Genomic DNA, 12,518 nt, shown 5'->3' on the forward strand with positions numbered 1-12,518 from the left:
CTGGATAGAGTCTTGTAACACCCGAACAACAATCTCAAGACCTCGGCAACACCCTTAAATACTTCAGCTTCTCACAGTTAATAGTTAAACAGATAATATTCATATCAAGATTTAGATTTGATCAAATTGCAAACCATTACATACGGAAGAGGGCTCACACTACTGGACTGTTATGCAGCATCACTTTATGTTTCAAAAGGGTCCATTACATCCTTACTTACGAGAGAACCAAAAATCTACCCTTTTAGATTTTTTATCGTTACCAAGCACTTTGCATAACAAAAAGAACACTTTCCCATTCTCTGCCCTCCTTCCTGAGAAGAACAGATGTTTCAACCCCACAGATAGTCTGTGTCTCACACATTTTATTCATGCCCACACGTTTGGGGAGCACCGATTCTGAGGTCCTGAGTGTAAACAATTGCTCTGAGTTCCAGACACACAGCCGTCTTGGTACGTGGTTAGGCCAACACCCGCTGGAGGAATTTCAGTTCTGTGCCAGGTTTAAATTGGTCCCAGCAAAGCCCTGTGCTGATCGCCCTCCGTAATGGCACAGGGCACAGGTCCCATGTCACCCTTCATTGCCTCCACCAGAGCCTGCCCAACTGCAGAAGGTCATCCGCAGTGTCCAGCTTAGCACACAATAAAATCACACAAGAATGACTGCATCCTTCAACGATTTTCATGAAAGATGTGGTCTGTGAATAATAACAATGAACAGGTGTGCTTTAAATGCTCTGCTGCCAAGAGGTTGCACAGAATTTGTGTAGGTTTTTATGAACTGTCTTACTGAAATATCTAAAGACATCTACATGCCAACCAATCACACACTGCACCGCACAGACTGGTCCAGACACCCCCAACCCCTGACCCCAACTGAACAGGGCATCACTGCAGACTGGACCAGACACGCCCCCTGATCAACAGGATATAACACACACTGCAGACTGGACCAGACATGCCCTCGGACCAACAGGGCATCACACACACACTGCAGACTGGACCAGACACACCCTCGGACCAACAGGGCATCACACACACTGCAGACTGGACCAGACACACCCTCGGACCAACAGGGCATCACACACACTGCAGACTGGACCAGACACGCCCCCCAGACCAACAGGGCATCACACACACTGCAGACTGGACCAGACACACCCTCGGACCAACAGGGTATCACACACACTGCAGACTGGACCAGACACGCCCCCAGACCAACAGGGTATCACACACACTGCAGACTGGACCAGACATGCCCCCAGACCAACAGGGTATCACACACACTGCAGACTGGACCAGACACACCCCCGGACCAACAGGGTATCACACACACTGCAGACTGGGCCAGACACACCCCCGGACCAACAGGGCATCACACACACTGCAGACTGGACCAGACACACCCCCCAGACCAACAGGGCATCACACACACTGCAGACTGGACCAGACACACCCCCGGACCAACAGGGCATCACACACACTGCAGACTGGACCAGACACACCCCCCGGACCAACTGGGCATCACACACACTGCAGACTGGACCAGACACACCCCCCAGACCAACAGGGCATTACACACACTGCAGACTGGACCAGACACACCCCCCAGACCAACAAGTCATCACACACACTGCAGACTGGACCAGACACACCCCCAGACCAACAGGGCATCACACACACTGCACAGACTGGACCAGACTGGTAAACCATAACTGTTACAGAAATTACCAGGACGGTATTCATGCCAATCATAATTATACAAACAAAAACACAACACGGAGATTCTTGTTCATACTGTTCCTGCATGAGCTGAGGGATCTCACCACCTCACAACAAAAGACTACTAAAAAAGTAATAAACTGCAATAAATAGATAAAAGCCAATTACTACAAATTGAATTAGGGCTGTTAAATCATGTTATCTCCATTCGCTTACCTATAAATAAATCTCATATTCTCTGATTCAAGACCACAACAATGAGAATCGTTTCTTAAGATAATACCTAGCCTGGAGGGTGTCTCTTATTATACAAGGGAAATCCCCTTAAATCATTAAACTCCATGAAATGGCACCTGTTACACAATTAGAGCTACCATTCACAATTTGATTTTGATTCTGATCATTAAAGATTCTACCCATAAATAGCCATTATGCAGAAACAATATCTCTTTTTTTTCTGGACATTCAACATATCCTTAAATGATTTTGTCAGCTTCAGCAGCAACGCTGAACTTTGAAAGCTGCATTTATTGGCTGATGAAATGGGTTAACTATTTGCTGAAAGTAATACCAAAGTGAAACTTGCTCCAGCACTACTAAAGTTTCCTGAAGCAATACGTTCTTTGGAGAGGCTACTGTTAATTTCACGGGAACTTAAAGTGATATCAAAGTTAAGAGTTATCAATTTCAGTGTTCTATTTTTTAATACTGGGAGTTCTATGCACACTATGGCATTTATACATAAGATATTGTGTTTCAGCAGATTCTTCACTGTTCTCTGTTCATTTCATGACTGCGATTCACCATCGAAAAGCAACGGAAATTCAAAAAACTCCATCGAACGCCGCGCTTGCATTACTGAAGGTTAAATAAAAATGTCAAGGAAGCACAGTCCCGCTTCAGCTACATAATTTTCATGAATAATGGTTTTCATAAACAAATGTTGTGGCCTCAGGATACTATTAAGCTCCGTTAGTGTTTTTAAACACTTTAAAGGAAGACTAATGTCTGGCAATACCTTTTCTTTCCATTTCAGTTTGACAGCTCTAGGGTATTTTGGAAGATATGTTTGGTCAGAAACATCTCATCTCAGCCAAAACAGCATACGAAAATGTCTTAACTGAAACTGTTTTATGTAATAAAAGACATACATCAAGAAGGATTTAAAGACAAATTTAAAGTGTGTGAATAGCATACAATAGGATATGCTATATAGAACTATATACAGTACACAGTATACAGTATATAAGTACAGAGAATGAAACTATGCTGGTACTTCTGTTACTGAACCTGGCCAAAACAAATGAACCTAACTTTTAAAAAGCCAAGAAATCTTTTAGTTAAAAATTGTTTGTGAAATGTGGTGAAGCAGGCATTGCTTAACAGTAATGGAACGATTTTGATCACAGAAAATCAAATGAAATGAATTCAGTCAGGCACGATGACAGATGGTAGACTACCAGAGCCTACTGCATATTCTGCGACAGAGGGGGGGGGGGCTTTGACCATGAAACAGCAGTGCAATCTGATGTCCAGGTGAGAAAATCAGAGCAAGATGTTTAGCGCAGGTCCTCAAAGGATAGGTAAACAAACGGAAAAATGAAGAGTAAAACCCATGGTCAAGCACAGTCAGACACCTCTCAGATAATTCAGGGATTGAGTATCAGTTAACAGAGAGTCCACATAAGGGGAAAAAGGTGCTCAAACAGGGGTTATGTCATTAGTGGGGTACTGCATGGGTCTGTACTGGAACCACTGCTCTTTTACATGCTAATTTACATCTGTGATTCTGGTATAGTAAGGAAACTCGTCATTAGTGTAGATGATACTAAAAGCGGCTGGAGGATCAGCAAATAGCAGCAAATGGAATTTTAAAACAATACTAGAAAATTCAAAACTGGGTTACTTATTAAAAATATATAGGTATTTACAGTATGTTGCTGGACGTGAACATTAAATCACTAATACCAACCAAAATGTCTAAAGAGAGACCAAAGGCCCTCCTCTCGTCTGTAACCTTTCCTATACTCACGTTAGATTGCAAAATGAGCACAGTTAAGCAGGTATCACAACTCCACTTCTGAATTCTGATATTATTTGTTTTTTCTATTCAACATTATGCCCCTACTCTGATTTCAGAAGTGTATTGCAAACAAACATTCAATATTTAATAAAGTTCATTCTTAGTGGAAATAATACTGCTTGGATACTGTAGCTGTAATTCTGATAGTATAACTAGGCATTGACAACAGTACCTTGGGGAACAAAAACATTTTTCAAAGCAGTATTACTCCTGCGGGTAACATTTTTTGTCTTGCAAGTATCATTTTGGCAGTGATAAAGCCAAAGATGCAGGTTACTTACTTCATATGAATAACACATACAAGATAAAGCTAACCAAAATTCCTTTTCTGAATGCACAAATCCATCTTTCTTAGTTTGATACAACTTGTTGGCAAAAATACAATGGCTTCTGGGAATAAAATAGAATCCGTGGCTAAAATCATCACAGTGTTACATTAATGATATTTCAAGTAAAAATCGCTGGTTATTCAGTGCTTGGAGCAAGAGAGGAAATAGTTTCAGTTTTCATGGAGTATATCAGACTGGACACAACAACATCATAGCACTTGAAAAGACCCCTGTACAGTCAAGCTTTGCCAGAGGGTTATCGTCAACTAATAATATAAAAAAACTTCAGGGGTTTTACCCTGTGGTCTTCTTATTAGGTATCTTGTATTACTGTAATACCCCAAGTCCACAGAGTGCTTTCTTTAGACTTCCAGGATTATGTTTTAACTCTAGAATGCAATAAAACCAACCCCCTGCGCAGAATGTGAATACTAGTAAAGATATTGAGTGATTATTGCTAATGTTAGAAGTGGTTGAACATATTTTCAAAAGTCCTTTAAAGCTGCAATAACCATATCACAAACAACTGAGTTATTAAACTAAAAATGAGAAGCAGATCCAGTATTACTCTTTACAAAGAAAGAACTACTGAAAAAAGCTAAACAGCCTTACCTACAGAACACGGTAACAAAGCAAAGAGCAATATTATTCAGATGAATAAAACAATCTTACAGATATACAATTAACTGCAAACTACTGAGATAAAACATTATTCCCCAATTAAAACCAAAATGCTCCATTTACAGCTTTTACAAAATGCATGTTAATACAAGTGCTTCTGGACATCCACATTTGCTACACTGCGTCTTTGAAACACACAGTATTATAAAAGGAGCTTAAAACTCCAGCCACACATATTTCAAATTCCAGGACTGCGAGCTGGCAATAACACAGCAAGGTTATTTGAGCGAGTTCCCATTTCTAAAATCACTTGAGCACACGAAAGAAAACTGTGTGGAAGAAAACTTTACAATTAGCAGTTGCATTAATAAAGTGTTAGACACCTTGAACACGGTTACAGTAGACACGTTTCTGCCACCTGAAGGAATTTTAGAGACACCAGTTGTATCTAGTGTAGTTCTTGCACATCAGCAGGAAATGTCAGCTTTCAGAGAGCGAGATGGAGACTCTCTGGCAGCACAGGAATAATTAGCAGGAATCCCACAAGGAAGCTTCAAATTTTAATTCTAAACTAATGCCACAGACATGGATCAGAGACACTGGGATTAATGGTGGCAATAAACTCAAAGTCTTCAGAACATTTTTATACATGTGTACTCAGCAGATGGGAAATAAAGACAGAAGGGTCAAAAACTTAGTTTGGAATTACTTTCCCACACTGAAAAACTGTGCTTGTACTCACCCTCACATCTCCATTGGCAGGCCTGGTGCTGTGACTGAATGCATGGACAGGATCCTTGTGGTACACTTTTAGGCAGGAGTGAGCCGTAATATTCCTGGAATCAAGGACATCAATAACTACGGATGAGGACAGCAGATTCATGTGAGCGATTTACAAGGGCTTCTAGTTTGACAGTGAACTAATGAGGGCACGTATGAGACAAATTTGAACAGATATTCCATCCCATTTGTCGAGGAGCCCAAACCTTTACACAAGATCAAAGATCTCTTGTCTATGTGGTCTGTGGGTTTACTACCACACCCATGAGGTCATGTGGCAGTAATTTGAATTCACCCTTTCAATACAGGAAAAGGACAGCAGGCACAAAGTACAGATTTCATGCTACAAAACGTCCAGGGTGGGGGGGGTGGGGCATGACTGTGAAAATTGTTGACATTTACCTTGCTGTGCTTGTTCACTTAGGGCAAGAAAGGCAAACAGAACAGGTTTCAAATAGACTGTGTTCACAGCTCTCTTCCTTCACTCATCATAAACAACACATCAACTCCTGCACCAATGTTCAATTAAAGAGTCCAATGTTCGCCACAGTACAGTCAGACAGGAATGAAATACGAAAAAATACACGTATTCCACTGCAGCTTCAAATCCTGAGGTTTTTCTCTAAACCCCATGGGAAAAAGTCTCTATTAAGGATAAGTATTTTTCTAAAAATGCAATCCTTTCATTTCAAGTACTGCATCTGAAAAACTCATGGTTATCCCGCAGTCAGGGGTATGATTAAACATTTATGATCTCATATGATGCCAGGCTGTTAACTGTTAAGACATGCTTACCTTTAAGGGACTACTGCATGTGAAATCTTTCAGCCTTGAGTCTCTTTGATAATGCAAATGAATCACCATGTAAGCAGCCACAGCTGATCATGAGGTCGTAACAGTATAAAGAATCCCAAACACCCAGTGGTGCACAGTTTCCGAATCTGTCTGGCTGTACAAGAGTTCCTTCACCCCATGTGCAGTGTGCTTCTTTTCCTAAATCGACCAATCCCAGTTTTCAGGACTGTTAAAAAGCAATGCGTATTGAAGGATAACAGGGTTGCCCTCATTCCCTCCTGTAAGGGCCCTTCTGTACATGAACCGATGGGATGGCATATCTAGCCAGTTAGAACATGCAGCCTTCCATGAAAACCAAGCTCTCGGCAAAACATCAAACAGAGGCTGCCCTCCCACCTATTGTTACACACAACAGTGGGAGAATCACACCCGTCTGGAGATCCTGAAAAGACCGGAGGCCAGGGGGAGAGTCCTCAACAACAGAAATGTAATAGGGCCCTTGTAAAGTAATGAGTAAAACACACACAGAAACACACAGACATCAAAGATTTTCCGGTGCCTGCAAAGCAATAAAGACAATGCTGGCTAAGTGCTAACAATTACATACTGTATTACGGAGGTACTGAAAGATAATCAGTGCAGTCTTTGATTCTACCGACTGTTGAACTAAATGTTAAAAGCAGGGATGTTCACAACTTCAAATTCAACTCAATTTTTCATATAAAAATTACAGAAAATATACCAAAGTATGCCATTTCTGTATTATTCATATGTTTTCATTTCCTGTTAAATCCTTGCTAAGAAAAGCAAATGTTTTGCCATTTTCTTTTCACAGATGTGACGACAAATGTATTAGGAAATGTATCATCTGCTGTTTCTTGTGCCTTCATTTTTCATATTGCGTTTATATGATCCTTTTTCACCTTTAGATTCTTTGTCAGTGTACAGTATGTAAAGACAACTAATCTAGGCAAAACTAAAATCAGGTAAAGGACAGCTTTTTAGTTTGCTTTGTGTACTGGCAAGCATTTAACTGCCTGGCCATGGTCAGCTATTTGCCTAAAGAGAAAGATAAAGATGATTCCACTATTTCACAACTTCTACAAATCCAGAAAAAATCCCACAAAGGAACAGTCACAAATGTGTTCAAAAAAAAAAAAACTTTGACGAAGGAGACAATCCCAAACTGCTGACCCTGTATAATTATGGACCACACACCCCTCTAACACTGCCCTTGACACAGCCTCTTGAAGTACTACACATGGGGCTTCTATCTCACGCCAACTAGTTTAACACCGACCTCTAAACTGTGTTTGTGTGGGTTTGCCCTGCAATGGACTGGCACCCCATCTATGGTATAACCCAACTTTGCACCCTATACTTCCACGACAGGAGAAAGAACAAGCAGTTTCTGACAAACGACGAAACAGCAGCGGTACAAACGCATATATGCAGTCATAATCCGGCCTAAAATAATTTAAGTCTTGACTCACCCAGCTTCTAACTCAGTTACTGTGTCAGAGGATCTTAAAAGTAAGAAATACGGTGTCTGTAAATGACACACCAGAAGGTAATGTGAGGAATACAATGACTGAACTTGTTTAGAGGTTTTCTAACTATCAACCTTTACAAAAAAACAAACAAATTTACCTACCTTACATCAGAAAGCTCGTAATACATGTTCCGCATATCATCCTTAATGTACACCGCAACATTAGGAGACTCCAGCATCTTCATGGTGAGCTGCTGAGGGAAGGCACTTACGAACAGAGCACGGATTGTGTCCGCACTCGTTATTTCATTTGGCATTCTCATCTGTTTGGTTTCATCTCCATACTGAAGATACAGCACACCTGCAAAGCAAGACCAGACACACCACACAAATCAATCGTGGATTTATCACTGATATCCTGCTGTATCAAACAGAATGGAAAACAAACACGGCAGCGCACGCCACAAAAGGCACGACGCAATTCTGCATGTTGAAGCTGACATTCCTTTAGAAGTTAACAACGAAATCTGCTCAGGGAAAAACATGAAAGTGGGTAGAAATCTTCTATACATACAGACTGTTCGACTCACCAACAAAAAGGCAGACTGCAGAGAAAACAACCATAAGAAAGAATTAGGCAGTGCTCCAGAAGATGCAAGCCTTCTGTGGAAATGTGCACATGCAGATACATAAACACATGCTCTCCAGGCAAAGAAACTACATTTCACATGGATGTCATTTCTTGATCAACAACAGACAAGAAACAGAACTAAACAGTAAGTCTATCTTTCAAGGGTTACCCATAATACTTTAATGTTACTGGGGTGGCACAATGACATAGTGGTCAGAACTGCTGCCTTGCAGCGCTGGAGCCCTGGGTTCAATTCCAGACCTGGGGTGCTGTCTGTGTGGAGTCTGCATGTTCTCCCTGGGTTTGCATGGATTTCCTCCGAGTGCACCAACTTTTCTCCCACAGCCCGAGGACATATTGCTATGTTAACTGGCTGCTGGGAAAATTGGCTCCAATGTGGGCGTGTGTGTCAGTGTTTGTGTCCGTCTACCCTGTGAAGGACTGATGTTCCATCCTGAGTGTCTCCTGCATAGTGCCCACTACTGGCCGAGACAGGCTCTGGCTCCCCCATAATCCCAAGTGGAAGAAGCAGTTAGAAATATGATGGCTTTAATATCACTAAACCCTTACAAGCAGTTCTGTTAATGTTGCATTTCAAATCAAATGTCACCAGTGTTTTTGCGGGGGTGAGGTCAGACTGTATCGATGGCATCTCTGCTCTGTGCAGCAGTGACCATACAGCATCACTGGCCTATAAAGTATCTGAATCTGTCCGTGGGAATCTGTCTCAGGAGCTCCTGATCAAGCTGGCCTGAACTACATGTCAAGAACACTCTCTGAAGATCACTGATGCACAACAGGTGCTTGACAGGACTAATTAACTGAATCTAGCCAACGTGCGGGTCAGTTCAAAAGTGGAGGTGTTCCCAAAACCAAGATCTGATCTTTGAGTACGTCTTCAAGCATAGATTCCTCTTTCATGTAGGCACCTCAGAACAGCAGCGGCACTAATCCTTCATTTTACTAATCCTCACGTCCTGGGAGTGTTTGTGCATTTCTGGCAAAACGTTGCTCTGGTGAGACAATTCTTGGATTCCAGGACTCTTAAATATCTACTGTGTGCCAGCACCTTCTAAAATGCTTTAGTGGTTGCTCTGTGCACACTGCAAAGCCCGCCAGCAGATGTGCAAGGATTTTAATCCTCTTCTGACATCCGTAGCATCACAATGAGACAACTAAGCATTGGATGGCTTCACTGTTTTCACACCTCACATGTTTCAAAGAGAAAATGTTAACTTTAAAGTTAAGCTCAATCAAGTCTTCATTTCAGAAAGTACTTTTGCCTAATTAGACACCAACTCCTTTACCCACACTTAATACTGTACATATTTCAACAACAGGCTGCGTGTCTTGATGTGTAGTGTCTGGTGCTAGAGAGGACATACACACACTCTGGCAGCGCTTGAATTAAAAATAAAAAGTTCAGTTGCTTAATGCGTCTTAAACCTAAAGCATTTTCATTGAAATTTAATTTGAAATGTAATAAGCAGGGATTGTATTATCGAACTGCTAGAATAACAGGATGAATGAAAATGGACTTTTGATGGCACTACAATGTTTTCAGTAGATGTCTGGCTCACTTCTGCAAATTTAAAATCTGCCAATATTTCAAGAAAAAAATATGTTTTATTTGTGGCAAAACAGTGCGCTCATCAACATGCGATAGGAAAATCAATGAGAAATATAAGAATTATTACAATTCAGTAATAAATCACCTTCTGTCTCCATCTGCTGCCTGAAACCTTGAAGATCGTATCGATACTGTACATTGTCTCACTGAGGTTAAATAAATGCAGTTACTAACTTGTTTTCTGGATATGTGTGATACAGGCAAAGTAATTTTTTTCAAATGTCCACCATATTTACAAAAAAGAACATTTCTTTATAATCATGGCATTGATAAATATAACTGATAATTATTACAATAAAAGGCAGATCATGCTCTTAAAGTAATGTGAGAATAAATTGTGCAATAGAATGTCAGATAAAGGAAAAGCAAAAAAGACAAAACTTAGCTGAATAATAAGTAATTAGCTGAATAATAAATGAGGTAGACTATTCTGTTTTTTAGACAATGTTAAATCTGAGAAAAGTGAAACAAAAAGGTATTTTAAAGGACTGGCAATGTTTATCTCCTTGTGAAGCAACAAGGCTACTGGTTCGTGCAATTCAGTCAAACGAGATCTAGAGAGGGTGGAGTAGGCCTGCCAGTACACATTTCAATATATTAGCAAAGAGGGAAAGGGAAATGCTAATTAAGGATTAAGAAATAAAACACTGTAATAGATATACTGTACAATGACATGAGCCCTAGACAACACAGATTTGATAAAGGTGTATAACTCAGCTTTGGCCTTTAGAACAGATCAGCAATCCATCTTAAAGGCAAACTATAAAAATAGTTTCTAAGCAATTAACCAATGAAACACAAATGTACGAACGCAATCGGTTAACCACAATAAGAAACACAAAGTACAACACAAGCATCAAAGCTGAGGCACTGTATCGGCAGGTCAAAATTTCACTTGCATCCGGAAACTGAAAGCTCAGTTTCACCTACTGTTTGCCCAACTGGCTCAGACGAGAGAATGCTTACCTAGAGGAGACACTAGTCTATTACTGTAATGTCACGACTTTCGGATTGATGATGAAATTCAGATGAAATTCTAGCTCGAAGACATACAGGAATAATTACAGAGTACAATTATGAAATTCATTTTTCTGTTTCAATAAAGCACAATCTTTTGGATGCTCTCTCTGCCTATACTTGAATCCATCTCTTCTGTCCATGTTTTACACACCTCATCCGATTCATGGTCGTAAGGAAGCCAGAGCCTATCCCGGCAAGCAATGGGCGCTAGCTTCATGCTTTTTTAAATAATTAAAACACATTACCCCTCCTTTACCAACATAAAGCCTTTCAAGTCACTTTAGTGGTTTCAGTCAGCAGTATGTGATGATACATGAAAGCTCCACTCCAAGTTCTCCTCATTGTTAGGAAAATGGAGGATATATGAACTGCAACGTAAGCAGTCAACTGCCAGCACACACTGAGGAGTTGGAGTGATTTTATTCCTGTGGCCTTCTTAACTGTGGGGTTGTAAAAGCTACCAGATGTTACTGAAATACTATACGCCACACTCAAGCCTACTTCAGAAAGAAAACATTTTTTTAAATTATAACTATTACAATTTAAGGCACACAGAAGTCAATTCAGTTTTCATGTAATGATTTATTGCGCCTATGGGCTCCTAAGTGAATTAATCTCATTGCAGACTCTCAGCCACGGTGTTCAGTAGCAACCAATCTATGAGTAAGGATGAAGCCAAACAATTCACTTTGCCTTCTACTTTCACAACAGCGTTATATTTTAAGATTACCTTTTTTGTTCTCCAATTTAATCACAATTCATTATTTTCACACCACATTTTATAATCTGAAACATCTGTGTTCAATCAAACTGAGTTCCTATTTCCAAAATCCATATTTTCCAAATGTAATCTAGAAAACTTCAAAGCTCTGATGATGCTAAAATATTTTTGTGTTGATACATACAACATTTTTGCGTGTCCCTTTCTCAGAACAAAAACTGATAAAATATTAATTTCTCCATGCTCCACCCAACAGCTGGCATTGTGCAGTTAGTCTTTGAATTGTAATAATCACTCTGTGTGGTCTAAAAGAAGTAACTGAGGTTTAACATGTCTAGAACTGAAAGAAATAAAAAAAAATAAACCAGCAACTTACAAAAGTACTGCAGACAAATCCCAAGATCTCAAGGTCACATTTATCACTTTTCACTTTCCCCCAGGTTCCACAGCTGGAAGAAAGCTGGTCACCGTCACAGCCCTGTAGCTTGATGTCTGAAGGAATCCTTATAACCGTGCCCAGCTAGAGTCCACATCCACCTCCCAACACAGTTCCTCCCTCTTCCAGCTCTTTCAACAGGCCTATCTGAGCCGGCTGTCAGCAGAAACTCATTTTTAAGAGTTAGAGGAATGCCAGCCCATGGTTCTCAAAACATATATTTAGCTGCTTAGAAATACGGTCACTGGTTCTGCATCC

At 40.5% G+C, this 12,518-nt stretch overlaps 1 protein-coding gene across 23 annotated transcripts in view; it reads right to left on the bottom strand.

Moving 5' to 3' along the window:
• The window catches only part of si:ch211-285f17.1 (sickle tail protein homolog), a 287,428-nt gene that overhangs the window by 56,071 nt on the left and 218,839 nt on the right, over positions 1 to 12,518 (bottom strand). For all 23 annotated transcript variants that reach the window (XM_015353441.2, XM_015353438.2, XM_015353440.2 and 20 more), the window contains 2 exons: positions 7,985 to 8,183; positions 5,498 to 5,591 (listed from right to left, as the gene is read on the bottom strand). In XM_015353441.2, the coding sequence (XP_015208927.2) occupies positions 5,498 to 5,591; positions 7,985 to 8,183 (293 nt within the window). The remainder of the gene's footprint in view (positions 1 to 5,497; positions 5,592 to 7,984; positions 8,184 to 12,518) is intronic.

The sequence above is a fragment of the Lepisosteus oculatus genome, chromosome 6 (genome assembly GCF_040954835.1).
Source record: "Lepisosteus oculatus isolate fLepOcu1 chromosome 6, fLepOcu1.hap2, whole genome shotgun sequence".
NCBI classification, from domain to species: Eukaryota; Metazoa; Chordata; class Actinopteri; order Semionotiformes; family Lepisosteidae; genus Lepisosteus; species Lepisosteus oculatus.